Source organism: Thunnus thynnus, chromosome 2 (assembly GCF_963924715.1).
Source record: "Thunnus thynnus chromosome 2, fThuThy2.1, whole genome shotgun sequence".
Lineage (NCBI taxonomy): Eukaryota > Metazoa > Chordata > Actinopteri > Scombriformes > Scombridae > Thunnus > Thunnus thynnus.
Window position 1 is genome coordinate 40,167,515 of NC_089518.1, and position 23,676 is coordinate 40,191,190.

Here is a 23,676-nt window from a genome sequence, read left to right on the forward strand (position 1 = left end):
ACTAACACACACACACACACTAACACACACACACTAACACACACACACTAACACACACACTCACACTAACACACACACACTAACACACACACTCACACACTAACACACACACACTAACACACACACACACACACTAACACTAACACACACACACACACACACACTCACACACACACTCACACACACACACACACTAACACACACACACACACTAACACACACACACTAACACACACACACTAACACACACACTCACACTAACACACACACACTAACACACACACTCACACACTAACACACACACACTAACACACACACACACTAACACACACACTCACACTAACACACACACACTCACACTAACACACACACTCACACACACACACACACACTAACACACACACACACTAACACACACACTCACACTAACACACACACACACACACTCACACTAACACACTCACACTAACACACACACTCACACACACACACACACACTAACACACACACTAACACACACACACACACACTAACACACACACTAACACACACTAACACACACACACACACACACACACACACACACACTCACACACACACTAACACACACACACACTAACACACACACACACACACACACACACACACACACTAACACACACACACACACACACTAACACACACACACACACACACACACACTAACACACACACACACACACTAACACACACACACACACACACACACACTAACACACACACACACACACACACACTAACACACACTAACTACTGTAGTATCTGTGTACTGTTACACAGACACTACAGACACTGATATACAGATACTACAGACACTGATATACAGATACTACAGACACTGATATACAGATACTACAGACACTGATATACAGATACTACAGACACTGATATACAGACACTACAGACACTGATATACAGATACTACAGACACTGATATACAGATACTACAGACACTGATATACAGATACTACAGACACTGATATACAGACACTACAGACACTGATATACAGATACTACAGACACTGATACACAGATACTACAGACACTGTTATACAGATACTACAGACACTGATATACAGATACTACAGACACTGATATACAGACACTACAGACACTGATATACAGATACTACAGACACTGATATACAGACACTACAGACACTGATATACAGATACTACAGACACTGATACACAGATACTACAGACACTGTTATACAGATACTACAGACACTGATATACAGATACTACAGACACTGATACACAGATACTACAGACACTGATACACAGATACTACAGACACTTCATTGTGGCTCCTGACTGTTGTTTTAGGACACATTTGATAAACTGTGAACCCGTCTGTTAACATACAGACTGTGGAGGTCGGACAGAAGCTACATACATGTTAGTTTTCCACAAAGCGACTGAATAACGTCGACACAGACGATCTTCATCTTTGATGAACTCAAACATCGCTGCGTCTGTCAGTTCTGACTCTGTTATGTCAGTTATGTAATTATGCTTCTCTGTCCGTCTCTTTCAGAGGAGTGTTGCACCTTTCTGACGACAGTTACGGTATTGAGCCGCTAGACTCCGCCCCCGACCAGCACCTGGTGTACCGCCTGCAGGATGTGACATCACAGCCCCGGGGGTGTGGAACACCGCACGACGAGCACGGCCACAACAACGCCACGGAGCACGCTCAGTACGAAGCAGAGGAGATCCACCACAGACAGCACAGCAGGGTGAGTTCAGCTCTGTTCTGCAGGTTTAATGTCTCGTCTGTAATAAAGTCATGAAGCATCTTGTTTCTGTTTGTTCAGAGGAAGCGAGCTATTCTCCATCAGACGCACTATGTAGAGCTGCTGCTGGTGGTCGACTACGAGAGGGTGAGACGCACACACACACACACACTCCTCCACCCAACACAACTCATCACAGAGTCACAAGGTTGATTAAAGGACGTGTTCAACATTTTTCAAGTGTGTCTTAAACCAACAGTCAGTCTTCAAATGAACATTAAAGCTGTGTTTCTTGCTGTAATCATTCCTCCTGTTCATACTGACCATTAGAAGATCCCTTCATAATGACCTTACAATGAAAGTGATGGAGGACAAAATCCACAAAAGTTTATCTGAAGCTAATATGAAGCTTCAACTCCAAATGAGTTAAATCCAGTAGATATCTTTCAACGTTACAGTCTTTTTAGTGCCAAAGTCCCTCTTTTTGTTACTATACTTCCACCGCAGCTCAACAAGGAAACACTGTCCGAGGAAACACAAAGAGCGAATTTTATACTAATAAAATAGGAACAAATGAACAACAGCGGGAGCAAAATTCAAACCTGACAGCCTCACTATGAGTTCAGGACTTCAGTGTTTGTCTTTAGTTAGTTGTTGGTCTGACTGCATGTGAGCATCAGCATGAAGTCTCATCTTTAACTCAACTTTAAAGGTTCAGAGCTAAAGCTAACGCTACACAGCCTTCGATGGTTATTGAACTGTTAGTTATCATAAAATATAATGCTAGCAAACGCTTTGGAGGCGGATGTTTTTCTCTTTTGTTGGAGCTAGGCTAACAGTTTCCTCCTGCTTCCAGTCTTTGTGCTAAGCTAGGCTAACAATTTCCCCCTGCTTCCACTCTTTGTGCTAAGCTAGGCTAACAGTGTCCCCCTGCTTCCAGTCTTTGTGCCAAGCTAGGCTAACAGTTTCCCCCTGCTTCCAGTCTTTGTGCTAAGCTAAGCCAACAGTTTCCCCCTGCTTCCAGTCTTTGTGCTAAGCTAGGCTAACAGTGTCCCCCTGCTTCCAGTCTTTGTGCCAAGCTAGGCTAACAGTGTCCCCCTGCTTCCAGTCTTTGTGCTAAGCTAGGCTAACAGTGTCCCCCTGCTTCCAGTCTTTGTGCCAAGCTAGGCTAACAGTGTCCCCCTGCTTCCAGTCTTTGTGCTAAGCTAGGCTAACAGTGTCCCCCTGCTTCCAGTCTTTGTGCCAAGCTAGGCTAACAGTGTCCCCCTGCTTCCAGTCTTTGTGCTAAGCTAGGCTAACAGTGTCCCCCTGCTTCCAGTCTTTGTGCTAAGCTAGGCTAACAGTGTCCCCCTGCTTCCAGTCTTTGTGCTAAGCTAGGCTAAACACATCCTGGACTGATTTGTACTGGACACAGAGATGAGAGAGGACAATAGGATTTACCTGAATGTTGAACTGTTCCTTTATTTATCATCATCATCATCATCATCATCATCATCATCATATATATGATGTTTGGTCTGAAATCTTGTCCTTCTTTTCTCTCTTCAGTATAATTTTATGAACAGGAATGAGACAGCAGTGAGGGAGGAGATGGTTCATCTGGCCAACTTCATAGACAGTGTAAGTACACACACACACACACACACACACACACACACACACACACACACACACAATCAAAAACAAAGTTTGGCCAAAATTAAACTGAAAATAAACAATAAGTTTAAATTGATCACAGTACAATAAAACATGAGCAGTGTTACCAGTAAAGTTTCCTCATATTAAACAGACTTATTTAATATTTAATAGCAGGACGTTGGAAGCAACGTCAGCAGACGTCTTGTGGACACTTGTTAAATAACGGCAGCGGAGGATCTGAGAGTCGCTGTTGGGACATGAAATGAAAGACAGTCGCTGATATATGAAGCTGCAGGTTATTACAGACGATATAAACAAGTCAAAGATGAAAATCTTTGCTGCTGCTGTGTGATGATGATGTTGTACCTTCATCTTGTTCATCTTGTTTCTCACCATGTGGAGTCTTGTTGCTTTAGACTCAAGCCAACACTGTTCACAGCTTCTTTTATAACCTGCTTCAGACAATTAGTCTTCAGTTAAATAGTTTTTAATTATAAATAAGATCAAGTACTCGACACTCCACCTTAAACATATTACAATTATTGTAAGATGATGAAACTTTGAATTATTTAACATTTTATTGATATTGCCCAGCAGTGTACTCAGTTATCAGTTATATAGTGTATATATGTGTGTGTGTGTGTGTTCAGATCTACATGCAGCTGAATGTGAGGGTGGTCCTGGTGGGTCTGGAGATCTGGACTCAGCAGAACCTGATCAACACTGACGGAGCAGCCGGAGAAGTGCTGAGTCGCTTCACCCAGTGGAGAGAGAAGGACCTGGTTCCCCGCCGCCGCCATGACTCAGCACAACTCATCCTGTTAGTGCACACACACACACACACACACACAGAAATACACATGTAAAACACACTGTCTGATGATGATGATGATGATGAATCTACAGGAAGAAGAGTTTTGGGATGACGGCAGGAATGGCGTTCGTCTCCACCGTCTGCTCCAGAAGTCATGGCGGCGGGATCAACGCGGTACGCTGCTGCTTTCTTTTAGCCCAAAGTGACCAAAGATGAACGGCTGCTTTCAAGTCAGATGGAAAAGTCGGTAAATTGAACTCTGTGTCTCTTTAGTTCACCGGCAGCAACATTCCCTCGTTCGCCTCCATCGTGGCTCATGAGCTCGGTCACAACCTCGGGATGAACCATGACGACGGACGAACCTGCAGCTGCCCCACCGCCGCCTGCATCATGCACTCTGGAGCCACGTAAGACACACACACACATTCACATAATAAAACCTAACCCAACACTAATTCATCTCACACTAAATAACAGCCACAGTACTACATTTTGAGGGCGCTCGGTATCGGGTCACGCAGGCCGTCAAACACGGTGCGTCTCTCCGCTCTCGGGTGTACTGCGTCCATCGTCCATTAAATTTGATGTGTGCCGTCTTTACATGCTATTGTGTTTAAACATTTGTTGAACGTCTGGTGTTGGAATCCTCTCTAGTGAAATGCAGCCACATTTAGACCATTTAGCTTAGTTATAGGTAGCTACTAGCTAACGGTAGGCTACCTGCTGCCACCAGAACACGTGTAAATGCTGGGACACACTGGTTGTGTGAGCAGCGTGTGTGCATTGCGGAATCTCTTGCTTTTCATTTTGCTGCCCATGTTAACAGGTTGGAGCAGCCACACAGCCCGCACGTCTCATACGCGAGGCTGCTGCGTCACGTCATATAGAGATTCGCGGTCTTGCCTATTTTCTCCACGTGATGCGTGCGGTTCTCAGCAGAAATAGACAGGGAACACGATAGAAATATAGGGCTGCTAGTGGCAGAAGCGCCGCAGCAGACATGCATCCTGTGTGGACACTACAAGCGTGAGAGACGCAGCAGTTCAGCGACGCACACGCACTGCTGAGGTTCACGCATCCAGTGTGTCCCAGGCGTAATGTTAGCTAGCAAAGGCACGTTAGCTGATGCTTCTGTCGCCTGTAATGTGCGTTACGTTGCACCACAGGGAGAATAATTCAGTTGACAGCTCAGGCATTGAAGTGGCACTGAAATGAGGCACCGAAATCTGCGTTACGATTGGTTCTGGTAGGAACTGGTCGTACAGGATCCGGTGCCATATTGGTGGCGGGTTTCAGTACCCAACCTCCTCCTCGTCTCTCTGCAGAGGATCCAGAAACTTCAGCAGCTGCAGCGCTGATGACTTTGAGAAGATGATCTTGTTGACGGGGGGAACGTGTCTCCTGAACGTCCCGCGGCCTGATGAGGCCTACAGCGCCCCCTACTGCGGGAACAGACTGGTGGATGTCGGAGAGGAGTGTGACTGCGGATCCCAGAAGGTTTGAGCTTTAACATGTGACTCCAATCACAGAAACAGCAGGAAGGAGCAGAAACACATGACGCGTGTGTGTGTGTGTGTGTGTGTGTGTGTGTGTGTGTGTGTGTGTGTGTTACAGGAGTGTGAGGACGACCCCTGCTGTGAGTATCAGACCTGTAAACTGAAGTCTGGAGCTCAGTGCGCCTACGGCGAGTGCTGCAAGAACTGTCAGGTAAACGCAGCCAGCTGACGTGACCTTTGACCCCTTTGTCAGTTTAAACATTTCCAGCTGTTTCTTTATATTCTACTGGAGCCCACTACAATAAAACTAAAACACACAGTTTTTAGTAGTAGTTTGTATTGGTTCCTCTCTGCAGAACTTGAATAAACTCAGTTTGACTGCGTGTGTGTGCGTGTGTGTGCGTGTGTGTGTGCGTGTGTGTGTGTGTGTGTGTGTGTATGCGTGCATGTGCGTGTGTGTGTGTTCAGTTCCTACCTGGAGGATCAGTGTGTCGCTCCAGCACAGATGAGTGTGATCTACCTGAGTACTGTAACGGCTCTTCGCCTCTCTGTCAGAGCGACGTGTTCGTCCAGGTGAGATATCAAACCACAGCAGAACTTTATCTTCTGACCCGACTGACCAGAGAATAAGATGATGTTTTTTCTGGAAATGATGTTTGAAAGAGTGGAGGTCGTTCTATATTCAAGGACTAAACGTTAACATGTTCACTAGAGCAGCAGCGTTGCTCTACTGGTTGTAGAGCTGCAACAGTTAGAGTCGATTTATTGACTTTGTTTGTGTATTTGTTTTATAGACTCAACAGACGTTATCTCACATAGAGCAGGTTTAGACTGAACTCTTTAATCTACAGAGAGGAAAAACAGGGGAGGGAGACAGAGAAGCAGAATAACAACAATAATAACAATAACAATAATATTAAGGATATGACCAATAATAATAATAATAGCAGAAGTCTGCCGTCCATAACTAGAGGGGCCACGACCCCGATCCAAAGCAACCTGTGAGACTAGAAAGCACAAAAAACTAACATGTATTAATGGTACATGAATACATGCAGATGAAGAGGAGGAGGAGGAGGAGAGAGGAGCCCAGTGCGTCATGGGAAGTCTAGACCTTAACAAACCTAATTGTTAATTTGGTTGATTGCGACTGTCAGAGTATCTTCAGAAAGTCTTTGAACTAACAGCTGATGGAGAAGATGTTGGTGAACAACGTGAGTGTTTGTGTCTCAGAACGGGCAGCTGTGCAGGAACCAGCAGGCCTTCTGTTACAACGGGAAGTGTCAGCACGCCGACGGACAGTGCCAGGCCATATTCGGACCCAGTAAGTCTGTTTCACATCATCACGTCCTGTCTGTGAGGGCGCCGGCACTGAGGACTGTTTCCATGGAGATTATTTGAAGTTTCTGACACTGTAACTCACTTCAAAGTGTTTTTCTGAACAGTTCTTCATGGTTCTGACACGAGCAGCTTTTACACAGCCTGTAATTATTGATAATAATAATCAGTCATTATTTTCTTTTACAGGTATTAATGATTATTTTTTGCAATTTAGTACAAATTATAAGTAAAAAACAGAAAAACGTGGTTTAGTTGACAGAAAATATTCAGTGTAGTTTTGTGTGTAAGAAACGACCTCATATGCAAACTAACAGTCTGAAACACTTCTTCACTTCCTCCTCCTCCTCTTCCTCAGAGGCGAAGGCGGCTCCTGAGATCTGTTTTAAAGAGGTCAACAGTAAAGGCGATCGCTTTGGAAACTGCGGCTACCACAACTACGGCTACAGGAAGTGTGAGAGCAGGTAACGCTCAGAAAACACAAACACACAAAACACACAGAGCATAAAGCCGCAGCAGAGGATCAGGATGTTTCTCCGTCTCCATAGAAACGCTCTGTGCGGGAAGCTGCAGTGCTCCAACGTTCACGCGGTGACGGTGTTCGGCATCGAACCGTCGATCATCACCACGCCGATCGCTGGAGGCAAATGTTACGGAGTCGACTTCATGCTGGGATCAGACGTCCCCGACCCGGGTATGGTGAACGAAGGAACCAAGTGTGGAGACAACAAGGTGAGGAGGAGGAGGAGGAGGAGGAGAGGAGGAGGAGGAGAGAGGAGGAGGAGGAGGAGAGGAGGAGGAGGAGAGAGGAGGAGGAGGAGAGAGGAGGAGGAGGAGGGGAGGAGAGAGGAGGAGGAGGAGAGGAGGAGGAGGAGGAGGAGGAGGAGGAGGAGGAGGAGAGGAGGAGGGGAGGAGAGAGGAGGAGGAGAATGAGGAGGAGGAGGAGGAGGAGGAGGAGGAGAGGAGGAGGAGGAGGAGGGGAGGAGGAGGAGAGGAGGAGGAGAGAGGAGGGGAGGAGGAGGAGAGGAGGAGGAGGAGGAGGAGGAGGAGGAGGAGGAGAGGAGGAGGGGAGGAGAGAGGAGGAGGAGAGAGGAGGAGGAGGAGGGGAGGAGAGAGGAGGAGGAGAATGAGGAGGAGGAGGAGGGGAGGAGAGAGGAGGAGGGGAGGAGGAGGAGGAGGAGGAGGAGGAGGAGGAGGAGGGGAGGAGAGGAGGAGGAGGAGGAGAGAGGAGGGGGGGAAGGGAAAGGAGGAGAGAGGAGGAGAGGAGGAGGAGGGGAGAAGGAGAGAGGAGGAGAGGAGGAGAGGAGGAGGAGGAGGGGAAGGGAAAGGAGGAGAAAGAAGGAGAGGAGGAGGAGGGGAGGAGGAGAGAGGAGGAGGGGAAGGGAAAGGAGGAGAAGGAGGAGAGGAGGAGGAGGAGGAGAGAGGAGGAGGAAGGAGGAGGAGGAGGAGGAGGAGAGGAGGAGGAGGAGGAGGAGGAGGAGGAGAGGAGGAGGGGAGGAGAGAGGAGGAGGAGAATGAGGAGGAGGAGGAGGAGGAGGAGGAGGAGAGGAGGAGGAGGAGGAGGGGAGGAGGAGGAGAGGAGGAGGAGAGAGGAGGGGAGGAGGAGGAGAGGAGGAGGAGGAGGAGGAGGAGGAGGAGAGGAGGAGGGGAGGAAGAGAGGAGGAGGAGAGAGGAGGAGGAGGAGGGGAGGAGAGAGGAGGAGGAGAATGAGGAGGAGGAGGAGGAGGAGGGGAGGAGAGAGGAGGAGGGGAGGAGGAGGAGGAGGAGGAGGAGGAGGAGGAGGGGAGGAGAGGAGGAGGAGGAGGAGAGAGGAGGGGGGGAAGGGAAAGGAGGAGAGAGGAGGAGAGGAGGAGGAGGGGAGAAGGAGAGAGGAGGAGAGGAGGAGAGGAGGAGGAGGAGGGGAAGGGAAAGGAGGAGAAAGAAGGAGAGGAGGAGGAGGGGAGGAGGAGAGAGGAGGAGGGGAAGGGAAAGGAGGAGAAGGAGGAGAGGAGGAGGAGGAGGAGAGAGGAGGAGGAAGGAGGAGGAGGAGGAGGAGGAGAGGAGGAGGAGGGGAAGGGAAAGGAGGAGAAGGAGGAGAGGAGGAGGAGGAGGAGAGAGGAGGAGGAAGGAGGAGAGGAGGAAGGAGGAGAGGAGGAGGAGGAGAGGAGGAGGAGGGGAAGGGAAAGGAGGAGAAAGGATGGGGGGAAGAAGAGAAGGAAAGAAAAGAGAAGAGACGAAACAGGAAGGAGGAGATGTTGATGCTGTTTCTTCTTCTGTGGTGTTCAGGTCTGTATGAACTTCGAGTGTCGCAGCGCCGATGTCCTGAACTACGACTGCGACGTGGAGAAGAAGTGTCACGGACACGGGGTGAGACACGCCCACCTGTCTGTCAGCCAGGTGTGTCACATGACCTCACACTAACCCCTCTGTCTCTCCGTCTCAGGTGTGCAACAGCAACAAGAACTGTCACTGTGACAACGGCTGGGCTCCGCCCCACTGTGAGGTCAAAGGTTACGGCGGCAGCGTGGACAGCGGGCCCACCTGGAACGGTACGTCATGTGACCCGGAGCAGCCGTGTGACTGTAGTTTATTCATGTTCTGGGTAATAATATGATTCCTATACAGCCAGTCTAATCCGACTCATGTGTCTCCTCCTCAGATAAAGACACGTCTCTCAGAGACGGGCTGCTGGTCTTCTTCTTCCTGGTTCTTCCTCTGCTCGCTCTGGGCGCGTTCGCTTTCCTGCACAGGAATGAGCTGCTGCGACGACTCGGGCTGAGCCGCAGGAAGCGGTCGCAGGGATACCAGTGAGTCAAACACAACGTCGACCCCCAAAAAAACCCCCAATAAATCTCCAACAGAGAGAAAAGGTTTCATATTTTGCTCTCGACCTCGTGGGAAACGCTCCAGCTAGTGACAGAGTTTATTTCATTGTTAAATTTGAATGCAGAGTTAAAGGTGAGATTTAAAGACAGAGAAACATGAGAGCTGGTTTTAACAGCGGAGGAACCTTTTGTTTGAGTCTCATTTAGCTGAAGAAAATAGTTTTCCAATAACAAACCACAGTGGAAGCAGATATAATGAAAATAAAGTAGGACCTAGGATGGAGCCTTGGGGAACACCGAGCAGCAGAAAGGCCGGTTACATTCAAATAGTTTAATGATTTTTAGTCTCAGGTGTATTTTGAGAAATATTTTAAAGGCAAGCTATGCAGGATTTGTCGGTTGGTGTTTGTAAACACAGCATTCAGAGTTGGCCCCTCCCTCTGGCGAGCGAGCAAGCGAGGGAGTGAGAGAGAGAACAGCGGTGGTTGAGCGAGGTAGGGTGAATGAATAGAGCGGCGAGAACAAAGCAGCGAATCAGAGAAATAAAACGTTATCCTCTGATTGTGGTTACGCTCTAAAGCACAAATAAACACGCCAACCCCCCCCCACCCAACCCTGCGGGAAGCTGCTGCGTGTGCCGGATGTTGTGTGAATGCAGAGCTTTCATCCTGTCGCCGTCAGTCAACAGACGCACAGACCTGCCGCTCTTTATACATCCGTGACACGGAGCAGAGCGCAGCCATGTAACCTGGTCGCTACTGTTACGGACTAGTCAAGTCTAGGGGATTCAGTATCAATGAACCAATACTAGTCCTAACCTGGAGGGTGTAGAAAAGGAGAAAACTAGGAAGAAATCAGAGAAAGACGGACTGGTTTCCAGTGTTAGAGATAGACAGGCTGGAGGTGGGTTACCTTATCGGGTTGCCACGCCGACTAGCAGTGCAAGTCCCTCCGACTCGGCCTCGCCAGCTCTGGCGTTGCTCTCGTGAGCCGCGAGCTCCTTCTGGCGGTTCAGTTCAGGTTTTGGTGGTTGGGGGATGGGTCCCCGAAGAACAAAACTGGTTTTACTAAAGGGTCCGGGTGCAGGAGAGGTGTGAAGCTGTACGGTCTCGAACTTCTACAAAGGACGTCTCTCTGGGCTTTAACTCACTTCGTATCACTTTCAAAGGTTCGCGCTTTCCCAGCTGAGCGGCCTCACATTACTCCAGTGGTTGCGCGCGCACCTCACCGTGGCGTCCTTTTATCCACCCGCAGCTTAACCACACCCCCTTGTTATCTTCTCAATGAAAACCAGTCCAGTTTAAGAAAGGGAAAGGAAGAAAGAGGAACTATAAACCCCGCCCCCTTTACTCCTAACATTCCTCCCCCCTTACAACAAAAAAAAAACCCATCTGGATTCCACCTATGTTTTTTTTTTCTATTTTATTTAATTTAATTTTTTTTTTTTTTTTTTTAGCATTTTCTCTTTTCTTAAAAACAACAATGTACACATCACATTAGCACACTCATTACTGGCCTGTCTAGTCTCTGACCCTTAGTATAAAAGGTATCTTATCACTAGTGACCTGACTAACGTCTACCCTGGAGTTATGCCTATAAATGTGAAAGACTATACCAATGTATAATGTAATCAGTCTCTTGACTCCAATACACATGCATTACTATAAACACTGCACTCACGGCTTCTCACCACATGTTCATCCCCTTGACAGGGTGTCGGCGATAACATTTTCTTTGCCTGGTAAATGCACTACTGTCAAGTTGTACGGTTGCAAAATTAAACTCCAACGGAACACTCTCTGACTGGACGTTTTGAACTTGGCTAGAAATGTCAATGGGTTGTGGTCAGTGAGAACCACCAGATCACCTCCAGCACTACAGACATACACCTCAAAGTGTTGAACTGCCAGAACTAGAGCCAGGGCCTCCTTCTCAATGGTAGAATAACGTTTCTGATGGCGATTCAATTTTTTAGAGAAGTAGGCAACCGGCCTATCTATCCCTGACACATCGGTCTGTAGTAACACTGCACCCACTCCAACATCACAAGCATCCACTGCCAGCTTGAATGGAACAGAGAAGTCCGGAGCCACCAATACTGGTTCACTAGCTAGGATAGCTTTAACCATTTCCAGTGCTTTCTGACAGTCTGCCGACCAGCTAAACCTCACTCCCTTCTTCAGCAAGTTTGTTAGTGGTGTTGTCACCGCTGCGAAGTTGGGGACAAACCGCCTATAAAATCCACACATGCCCAAAAGGCGCATTAGCTGACGTTTCGTTTTTGGAACAGGCATGTCTAAAATGGCCTGCACCTTGGCAGTCCTTGGCCTCACTGAACCTTGACCAACCTGGTGCCCCAAGTATGTGACCTGCCCCTTTCCAATCTCACACTTGGGCAAGTTGACTACCAACCCTGCTTGCTCAAGCCGTTCAAACAACTGTCTCATATGTTGCACGTGATCAGACCATGAAGAGCTATAGCAAACCACATCATCTAAATAGGTTACAGTGTTCTGTAATCCGGAGGTTACCAGATTCATTAACCTCTGAAAGGTTGCTGGCGCGTTCTTCATGCCAAACGGGAGAGCTCGACAGCGATACAAACATTCCTGCGTCACAAAGGCAGACACATCTTTTGCCCTTTCTGTCAACGGCACTTGCCAGTAGCCTTTTAACAAGTCAAACTTTGAGACATACTGTGCCTTGCCGATCTTATCAATGCAGTCTTCTAACCTGGGTATGGGATACGCGTCAGTTTTAGTAACATTATTAACCTTTCGGTAATCAATGCAAGGTCGTACGCTTAAATCAGGCTTGGGAACAGGGACTAAGGGAGAACTCCATTCACTTGAGCCCTGTTCAATGACACCAATTTCTTCCATATAAAGCAACTCTGACTTCACCTGAGCCCATTTTTGTGGGTTAATGCGGTACGGATGTTGCTTAATGGGGGTTGCCTCACCAGTGTCTACATCATGGGTTATTAACTTCGTCAAGCCAGGGGTATCTTTAAACAAAGAACTATACTGGTCCACTAGATGTACTACATCCTCTCTCTGCTCTGTAGTGAGGTAACTGAGTGACTCTCTGAGATTGGCCAGGGCGCTGGAATTCTTCAGCCTAGCTGTAACAGGCTCCACTGACCCAACATCATCATCCTCACTTGTCTCCTCTTCCACAGCAACTTGAGAGGTTATACACACGGTGGACGAAGTGTCACGGGTATAATAAGGTTTCAAGAGATTGATGTGACATACTCTTGATTTGTGCCTCCGGTCGGGGGTCTCAACAACATAATTGCAAGCACCCACTTTCTTGATAACCTTATATGGACCATAGAATTTCACCCCTAGCTTATCTCCACCCATGGGCAACAAAACCAGAACCTGGTCCCCTGCCTTGAAGGTACGTTTCACTGCCTTCTTGTCATACTGAGCCTTCATCTTTCCCTTAGCTGCTTCCAAGTTACTCCTGGCCAAGTCACAAGCTGTATGCAGCCGGTCCTTGAAGGATGCTACATACTGCAAAACTCCACTGGGAGCGTCTGTCTGCCCGGCGGACTGCAACAGCTGTTCTTTCACCATCCTCAGCGGTCCTCTCACTTGATGTCCATAAACCAACTCGAAAGGGCTAAAACCTGTAGCCTCATTCACAGAGTCTCTAATAGCAAACAATAGAAATGGCATAGCTACATCCCAGTCATTTGAGTAACCAACACAATAGGTTTTAATCATAGACTTTAAAGTCTGGTGGTACCTCTCGATTGCACCTTGGGACTGAGGATGATAGGCAGATGACATAATTTGTTTAATTCCCAGCTCATGCATCACTTCCTGAAATGCACCAGAAGTGAAGTTGGACCCACGATCATGTTGGACTTCTAGTGGTAAACCTACCCTAGAAAAGAAATGGAGCAGAGCCTCCACTATGACCCTGGTTTTAATTGACTTCAATGGCACAGCCTCTGGAAACCTCGTAGAAACATCCATAATAGTCAGGAGGTACTCATTCCCTTTCTTAGTTTTTGGCAAAGGGCCAACACAATCAATCATTACCCTTGAAAAGGGTTCCTCCATGACCGGTAGAGGGCAGAGGGGAGCAGCTGGAATGGTCTGGTTGGGCTTGCCTACAACCTGACAAGCATGACAACTACGACAGTACGACACCACGTCCTTATGCATTTTGGGCCAGTAGAAATGTCTGCTGATTTTCTCCTGAGTTTTCCGGATGCCTAAATGACCAGCCATGGATACTTCATGGGCTAAACGCAGGACTTCCTCCCTAAAACTCTCAGGCAGCACAACTTGAGTCCTAACGGTCCATGTCTCCTCAGCAGGACGATCACGAGGCCGCCATTTCCTCAACAGGACTCCATCTTGGATAAAGAAGCCTTCAACTACCTCTTTCATGTCCTCCGCACTAGCAGCTGTCTGTCTCAATGGAGCTACAGAAGGATCTTTTTCCTGCTCTAATATGAGGGCTTCCCGAGTGAACTGAGAGCAAGGTGACACTTCAGCTAGCCTAGCGAAAAAGGTATCAGCCAACCCTCCAGACAGTTCATCCTGCTCGCTGGAATTTCCTTTTTCAGCAGCCAGAGCCTGAGCACGTGTCACCACACAAGCTGTAAACACCTCGGGGTGTTCTCTTTCCAAAGCCATGGTCTCTGGGACTTCACAAGGTTTCTCACACACAACTGGTGTCACGCAAACCTGAGTACCGGCCAAATCGTTTCCCAACACCAAGGCAACCCCTTCAACTGGCAAGGAAGGTACAATGCCGACCACTACCGGCCCATTTACAATGTTAGACTCCAGAAATATCCGGTGCAAAGGAGCACTAATAAAACCACCTCCCACACCCTTCACTGGGGTAGAAGCTTTTAAATAGGTGGCGGGCAAGAGATCTATAATACCCTGAACCAATAAGGACTGTGTGGCCCCTGTGTCCCTCAGGATGGATATAGGGACCATTTCCCTATCAGGTGCCCCAGAAACAGCCCCCCTTGACACAAAACCTTCAAACCCCTTTGCTACTGGGCAGGATGGCAGGTTCACGCTGTCCACTTCACAAAGACCAATCTGTGGGTGGGCATTTATCAACCCCACAACTTTCTCATCCCCATTTCTTCTCCTGAGACCAAGACAACTGGACTTTATATGGCCAGGCTTTTTGCAGTAATGACAGATGACATCACTTCTAGGAATAAAAGGCTTCTCGTACCTTTTCCCTGGTCCTTGAGACCGCAGGGAGGGAAGAGTAGGCTTAACCACACTAGCCTCTGTAGGCCTGTCAGTGGTAGCCTGCCTCCTATCCTGTCTGCCAACCTTGTTTTTCCAAGGCGCCTCTCTGTGCGTTAACTCGTAAGAATCCGCTGCCATAGCAGCTCCTCTCAGCTCTGTAACGCCCCTCTCATTTAGATGTATTTCCATGTGCCGGGGTAAACTGGTTTTAAACTGCTCCACAAGTATAAGTTGTCGCAACTCTTGAAAGGTATGTGTGTTGGTACTTGCTAACCACCTGTCAAACACAACTTCCTGTTGCCTAGCCAAATCAAGGAAAGTCTCACCTTGTTTCCGCTGCAGAGACCTGAACTTCTGTCGGTAGGCTTCTGGCACCACCTCATAGGCTGCCAAAACCACCTTCCTCACAGCATCATAGTCTCGGCTGTCAGAAGCATCTAAGGCTGCATAAGCTTCTTGAGCTTTACCCTCAAGCACACTCTGGATAAGCAGCGTCCACCTATTCTCGGGCCACTCTAGCTCTTTAGCAACTTTTTCAAAAGCTTCGAAGAAAGAGGCCACATCATCACCGTTAAACTTTGGCATGAGTCTTAAACAGCTGGAAACATCAAAACAAGCCTCGTGCTTGCGTTGTAGGACACTGTGGTTAGCTTTAAGCTTCTCTTGCTCCAATGCCAACCTTGCCAATTCAAGTTTCTGCTCTTGCTCTCTTGCTGCCATTTTTGCCAACTCAAGTTGAAACATCCGCTCCCCCTCTCTCGCTCTTTCTCTCTCTCTCTCCTCCCTCTCTCTCTCCTGTACCGGATCATGCAGGTGTAACGCTGAAATGAGAGTCTCCACAATTTCTGGCTTTCTAGCCTCTGGATTTATCTCGACCTCACAATATTGAGCTACCGCAAGCAAATCTTCTTTTCTAAGCTTACGCAATTCATTTCGCCCAAAATCGCTCCCACAAAACTCTTCTACTCTGAAAGTAGCCATAGTCACCTGTTAGTGAGCGCTCACCGGTGGGGGTAACCAAAGGAGACAAGGGCCTCGCAAAAATTACCTCTAAGGTAACTTATCAGATGGCCATAAACTAAACGTATAACCTGTTAACAGGAGGTAGCTCATAGGTCACTCTATTCTCAGAGATCAATGCACCCTCAAGTCGCACACAGCGCTTATGACAATACAACTTACACACTGACCGCAAACCAATGCACCCGTAAGTCGCACACAGCGCTTATGACAATACAACTTACACACGGACCACAAACCAATGCACCCTTACGCCGCGCACAGCAGCAAAACACCAGCCGTCAACCAACCCGCTAAGCCACACTGTTATCGTCAACTTACAGACCTATCCTCGTTTTTAACCTCGACACACCCGATAAATTTCTTTAACCTTTCGTCTAGCTAGCTGAGTTTTACATACATACACAACCATCTGTTTAAAACGAGTCTGGCACCGAGCAGCTGTTCTGCCCGTAGCTGTATGTCCATGGCCTACTTCTAAACCTAGCAACATACAACTTTTCCCGAGCTGAATCCAACTCACTTGTGCCTCTTCCCGCAAACAGAATGCTTGGATGTAACTGACTAACTGAACTCTAATCGCTTCGAATCCATATCCCGGACGAGTCTCCCAAATTATGTTACGGACTAGTCAAGTCTAGGGGATTCAGTATCAATGAACCAATACTAGTCCTAACCTGGAGGGTGTAGAAAAGGAGAAAACTAGGAAGAAATCAGAGAAAGACGGACTGGTTTCCAGTGTTAGAGATAGACAGGCTGGAGGTGGGTTACCTTATCGGGTTGCCACGCCGACTAGCAGTGCAAGTCCCTCCGACTCGGCCTCGCCAGCTCTGGCGTTGCTCTCGTGAGCCGCGAGCTCCTTCTGGCGGTTCAGTTCAGGTTTTGGTGGTTGGGGGATGGGTCCCCGAAGAACAAAACTGGTTTTACTAAAGGGTCCGGGTGCAGGAGAGGTGTGAAGCTGTACGGTCTCGAACTTCTACAAAGGACGTCTCTCTGGGCTTTAACTCACTTCGTATCACTTTCAAAGGTTCGCGCTTTCCCAGCTGAGCGGCCTCACATTACTCCAGTGGTTGCGCGCGCACCTCACCGTGGCGTCCTTTTATCCACCCGCAGCTTAACCACACCCCCTTGTTATCTTCTCAATGAAAACCAGTCCAGTTTAAGAAAGGGAAAGGAAGAAAGAGGAACTATAAACCCCGCCCCCTTTACTCCTAACACTACGATACTCTGTGCTGTTATTGGCTGGGAGCTACACACCCACTGCCCAAAGGTTGACGCCCACAAACGTCCCAAACGCAGCAAAATGATAAGAAAATAATAAAATCCAGGCTTCTGCAGATACGTGCAGACACACTCTACCAGCGGGTCATAAGTGATGATTTAGAGGGATTTCTGTTGTTGGAGTCTGTACATCGTTTTTTTTTTTTAGGAAAATCCTGCATAGTGTGTCTTTAATAATCCAAGAGGGATCACACAATGGCTAACATTTGTTTTGTTTGTCAAACTATTTGTTGTGATTGGCTGCTCTTGTCCCCGTCGTTCTTATTGGTTGTTCCAGGTCATGTGGTCCTCTCTGACCTTTGACTTTATTTGAAACATCTGACTGAGTCTTTCAGAGACGGCACAGAAACAATTGTAACATAATGAAAGTAATGAAACAACAGTGTTGCTGAGATAAAACTCTGTGATGTCACCGGTTAGTGCTGACATCATTTCCTGCCGTCGTTCTTCCACATCCTGAACGTTGCAGTTTACAGTCGGCAGCAGCTGACAGCAGAAGAAGAGTCAGCTGTTGCTTCTATTAATAATCAGTTCAGACTGACAGCAGCTCTGAACGCTCTGACAACTGTCCTCTGTGCTGCGTTCAAGGACGCAAGGACATTGAATAACTCTGCTGCTGCTGGAAAGCATTGTGGTGACGAGCTGTGATGTCACAAAGGTTCATTCATTGAGATGTTGAACTGTGACGACAACATGTTCGACTGTGATGGATTATCTGTCTGCAGCAAGTTTCAAAGAGAAACTGAAACACTTGAGGAACTCAAGGAGGGAAATATCTTTAGGCTCATAGGCTGCTAAATGCTGCACCAAGTTCACCAGCTAGTCGGTCGATCGGTCGGGCGGTTGACTTTATTAATTACCGGAGGGAAATTAAATTTTTTACATGTTCATATATATTCACGTGTTCATATATATTCATGTGTTCATATATATATTCACGTGTTCATATATATTCACGTGTTCATATATATTCACGTGTTCATATATATTCGTGTGTTCATATATATATTCACGTGTTCATATATATTCATGTGTTCATATATATTCACGTGTTCATATATATTCATGTGTTCATATATATACACGTGTTCATATATATATTCATGTGTTCATATATATTCACGTGTTCATATATATATTCACGTGTTCATATATATTCATGTGTTCATATATATATTCATGTGTTCATATATATTCACGTGTTTATATATATATTCATGTGTTCATATATATTCATGTGTTCATATATATATTCATGTGTTCATATATATTCATGTGTTTATATATATATTCATGTGTTCATATATATATTCATGTGTTCATATATATTCATGTGTTTATATATATATTCATGTGTTCATATATATTCATGTGTTCATATATATATTCATGTGTTCATATATATTCATGTGTTCATATATATATTCATGTGTTCATATATATATTCATGTGTTTATATATATTCATGTGTTCATATATATTCATGTGTTCATATATATATTCATGTGTTCATATATATATTCATGTGTTCATATATATTCATGTGTTCATATCTATCACGTGTTCGTTGTGTCTCGTTAGGAGTTTGACTTCCTCCACTGAGCTTTTGTCGCTTGTGTTCATCAGGGCCGATGCTGCAGCTTCATCCAATCCCAGCAGAGGACCGCCTCCCAGAGCGCAGCCTCCATCTGTTGCCCGCGGCAACGCCAACAACATCGTCAAAGACGGAGTGAGTTAGAGGCTGACTGATGATCGAGTGTGTGTGTGTGTGTGTGTGTAGTTTGTTTCTAATCCAGACTAAACAACTAAAATGAAAACAGATTCTTCTCTGGAATATGTATTGATCATCAGAACCACAACGACAGAAAATCAATCTGCAGCTATTTTGATAATCGATCAATTGTTAAAGTAAAAACACCAAACCTTCTCTGGTTGAACATTTGCTGCTTTTCTTTGTTTCACATCGTTATAAATCAAATATTTTGGACTGTTGAAGGGTTTGTCATCTTGAATATTAATAAATATATTTAATAGACACAACTTTGAATTAAAAATGATTAATTGATATTGACAATAATCATTTAGTTGCAGCTCTAGTGATCATATTCTGTTTTATGATGTCATAAATCAAAATCTACCTTCAAAATGTAAAAAGTTGAACAAATACAAACCTGATATTGTGATTATTATTATTATTTTCTGATATCATTTAAATAATAATAATAATAATAAGTTGTGGAGCTCTTTGTGTTTTTTACATAATGAGGCTTTTCTTGTACTTTTGTTGACATTTTGACAAGTTCTGACATCATCAGACGAAGTTTTTAATAAAGTTTTGAATGAATCGCCGTAGCAACGCTCCCCATCAATCAGTGCAGCTGGTTCTGCTGCTGACTGTTCACCTGCACACATGTAGAGTTCACACGCAGACGCAGTAATCATGTTAATGTGACCCTGCTGACCAGGACGATGGTGGTGGTGGTGATGATGATGATGGTGATGATGATGTCACAACGCTCCCGGTAAGACTCAGGTGTAGTTTAGTATGTTAGAGTCTCGTCAACGCCCACAGCTGCAGGACTGACGAGTCCAGGAGGTCTGACAGCATCTTATTGAGTAAAAACTGATTATTATTCTAATTGAAATAACTGGTGAGTGACAACATGAGATATTCAGCAAACACATACATTTATGAGATTAATGCTGTTTGTTCACTGCTGACTGGTGAACATGCTGCTCCTGGTGAACTTTGTGGTGTTAATGGGACACACCTGTTTACTACCTGGTGGCTCACAATCAAACCTGCAGATGTGGGTATTTAGAACAGACCCATAGTCTCATTAGGATTAGTGTTTAAAACGACATATTCTGCATATTTCCAGCTCTATATTTATATTCTGAGGCTCTACTGGAATAAAAACTCCTTATTGATCTTCTACTGGTCCTTTATGCAGCCCCTCAGTTCAGCCTCTGTCTGAAACAGGCCGTTTTAGCTCCTGTCTCTTTAAGGCCCCGCCTCCTGATGAGCCCACTCTGTTCTGATTGGTCAGCTTCAGGAAGCTTCCTCCGGCTCCGGAGGCTACGTAAACAAACTATAGTAGCAGGATTTCACTTCTTTTTCTCCTTCTTTACTTCAAATGTCAACTTCTCAAATACATCCGTACATGTTGGAGCTGAACAACACATGGAAACGCCTTAGCAACCACCTTAGCAACCACCTAGCAACCACCACAGGAACCACCTTAGCAGCAACCACCCTAGCAACCACCTAGCAACCACCTTAGCAACCACCTAGCAACCACCACAGCAACCACCTTAGCAACAAATTTAGCAACAGCCTTAGCAACAGCTTTAGCAACCAAAGCTACAGACATTTATGAGCATGTGTGATGACGTCAGCTCATCAGTACGGTAGAATTAATGTTGCAAACGAAGAGTCAGAGCAGATTGAAGCCCTGAGTTTGGACTTGCAGGCAGCATTTCTACACATGTTAATCTGAAGTTTTGGAACTTCATAAATAATAATAGTAATAATAATGATAACGATAATGTTTGTGATAAGTGTCATTGATGACCACATCTCTGCACTGAGGCTTTGTATAACAGAGAGAAGAGAAAATGTGTCCCCTTTAATTTCCACTGTGTTGCTATGACAACCACATCTCCATCCTCCACCAGCTCAACTTAACAGTAGCTCATCTTTATGCTGATCATTCTGTTGTCATTATATTAATTCACAGACAAACGCCTCATAATATAGAAATAATAATAAAATAGAGATTAAAATAGATACAAATATAAAAGCTTTTAATATACTGAGTGTGTGTGTGTGTGTGTGTGAGTGTGAGTGTTAGTGTGTGAGTGTGTGTGTGTGTTAGTGTGTGAGTGTGTGTGTGTGTTAGTGTGTGAGTGTGTGTGTGTCACTGATAGTCTGGATGTTTTTAAATCACATCTAATTGAAGTGAATGAGTTTTGTTCTCCTTTCTCTCCATGTGAAGCATCACGCTCAGCTACTGCCACCACAGGAGGTAAAATACTCTCCTCACTACTCACACTAATACTACTGCTGTACTACTGCAGTACTACTGCTGTACTATCACTACTCACACTGATACTACTACTGTACTACTGCTGCACTATCACTACTCACACTGATACTACTGCTGTACTACTGCTGTACTACTGCTGTACTACTGCTGCACTATCACTACTCACACTGATACTACTGCTGTACTACTGCTGTACTACTGCTGTACTACTGCTGTACTACTGCTGTACTACTGCTTTAGTACTGCTGTACTACTGCTGTACTACTGCTGTACTACTGCTGTACTATCACTACTCACACCAATACTACTACTGCTGTACTATCACTACTCACACTGATACTACTACTGCTGTACTACTGCTGTACAATCGACAACCACAGTTTACTTTATGATTACAATGATAACATGTTGTATTGTGTGTGTGTGTGTGTGTGTGTGTGTGTGCGTGTGTGTGTGTGCGTGTGTGTGTGTGCGTGCGTGTGTGTGCAGGTGGTGCAGACCAGCCGGACAGCTTCCTCCTACATTGCGAGGCCTCCTCCTCCTCCGCTGTAAGAATAATTATTGTTGGACTCCTGGAAACACTCAGAGACTCTTTACCTCAACATTTATCTGAAGATGTTTCAGCCTGAACTGTTCTGTTCTTCATCAGCTGCTGCAACAACAAACACAAAACACACACACACACACACACACACACACACACACACAGGTAATACTTTTAATATAACAGTAGGGTTGAGGTCAGGAGGTCATATAAGAGGAACAGGAACAGAGAAAAGATGTTTTCAGTCTGGATCTGATCATCAGAGTTGTGTTTTGGTGTTTCGTTGCTCAGGTCAGTCAGAGAGAAGATCAGTATCAGACTGGATGTTAGGAAGGAGTGATCAAGGTTTTCAGTGTCTGAATTGGATCAAATGGAGTGTATTTTGGCAAAGTTATGAAGGTGAAAGAAGGCAGTTTGTGTAATGATGTGTGGCTTGAATGTAAGAGAGGATCAATAGAGATAATCAATTGGCAGATTAATCGATTTTTACTTCCATCCTATTTTGTGTAACCTTTATTTAAGCAGGAAGTCTCTTGAGATATATTATCTCTTACTGGCCTCATCTGCAGATTTGAACTGCATCTCACAGTCTTGTTCAGCAGTCATGTGATGTGATGACACGTTTGACGTGTTTTAGATTCAAGAAGTGGACCTTGAGCTGAGATCTGGTCCTCAGATGTTTCAGATGGTTATCAGCTCCAGCTCATGTTTAGCCTGCAGGGCATCTGCACATATGAAAAGTCTTAAAAAGTATTGATTTAGGTTCCTTCCATAAAAGGCCTTAGAAGGTGTTTAATTGTCTTAATTTTCATTCAAAGAGGTCTTAAATGTTTTCCTGGCTGCCACAGACACTAACGTCAGTTATAAAGTGTTTTTTTTGTGATTTTAGCAAAACCTGGCTGGAAAATGCCTGATTCTGTTGTTCTAGACCTCTGAGCTTAAATGAAAGAGTTATTTTTAGCTAGTTCGCTAGTTTAGTCCAGTGGTTCCCAACCTAGGGGTCGGGGCCCCTCCAAAGGGTCAGCAGATAAATCTGAGGGGTGGTGAGATGATTAATGGGAGAGGAAAGAAGAAAAAACAAAGTTCTGATACACAAATCTGTTTTCAGTTTTTGGACTTTTTCTCTAATCTTTGATTTTTGCTGAAATATTGGATCATTTGAACATTTATTGAAATGAAAGCATGTGAGAAGTTTAGAGGGAAAAATCACTATTTGGTGGAGTTGTTAACAACTCATAGACATGTGAAATGTGACCCCGACTACACACTGCTTTTTGTAAGACGTCAAAAGCCAAAAAGGTTGGAAACCACTGGTTTCATCTTTAACAATGTGTTGTATTTTAAAAGCTTGTTATATTATCCATTGTGTCAAATCTTCATCTGAAAAGTAACTAAAGCTGTCAAATAAATGTAGTGGAGTAGAAAGTACAATATTTCCCTCTGAAATGTAGAAAGTAGCATCACATGGAAATACTCAAGTAAAGTACAAGTACCTCAAAACTGTTCTTGAATACAGTACTTGAGTAAATGTACTTAGTAGCTGTTGGTTTGCTTTGCACCATCATGAGAGGAACTAAACATGTTGTTGTTTGTTGATCAGGTGTAGAAACAGAAATGTGAGATATTGAGGTTTTAGGAGCCGTCAGTGTTGAGTCTGTTTATAACTGACGTCTCT

At 45.5% G+C, this 23,676-nt stretch overlaps 1 protein-coding gene across 2 annotated transcripts in view; it reads left to right on the forward strand.

The window, feature by feature from the left end:
* Positions 1–23,676, forward strand: part of adam9a (ADAM metallopeptidase domain 9a) — a 54,068-nt gene that overhangs the window by 24,493 nt on the left and 5,899 nt on the right. Inside the window, exons 6-23 of one of the 2 annotated variants that reach the window (XM_067574781.1) lie at positions 1,579–1,780; positions 1,859–1,924; positions 3,326–3,397; positions 4,066–4,235; positions 4,322–4,403; positions 4,503–4,636; positions 5,555–5,726; positions 5,844–5,936; positions 6,194–6,298; positions 6,959–7,049; positions 7,422–7,527; positions 7,612–7,795; positions 9,329–9,409; positions 9,486–9,591; positions 9,702–9,849; positions 19,035–19,137; positions 21,407–21,436; positions 21,947–22,005. In XM_067574781.1, coding sequence (XP_067430882.1) covers positions 1,579–1,780; positions 1,859–1,924; positions 3,326–3,397; positions 4,066–4,235; positions 4,322–4,403; positions 4,503–4,636; positions 5,555–5,726; positions 5,844–5,936; positions 6,194–6,298; positions 6,959–7,049; positions 7,422–7,527; positions 7,612–7,795; positions 9,329–9,409; positions 9,486–9,591; positions 9,702–9,849; positions 19,035–19,137; positions 21,407–21,436; positions 21,947–22,005 — 2,004 coding nt within the window. The remainder of the gene's footprint in view (positions 1–1,578; positions 1,781–1,858; positions 1,925–3,325; positions 3,398–4,065; positions 4,236–4,321; positions 4,404–4,502; positions 4,637–5,554; positions 5,727–5,843; positions 5,937–6,193; positions 6,299–6,958; positions 7,050–7,421; positions 7,528–7,611; positions 7,796–9,328; positions 9,410–9,485; positions 9,592–9,701; positions 9,850–19,034; positions 19,138–21,406; positions 21,437–21,946; positions 22,006–23,676) is intronic. The other variant, XM_067574790.1, reaches the window with a different exon arrangement.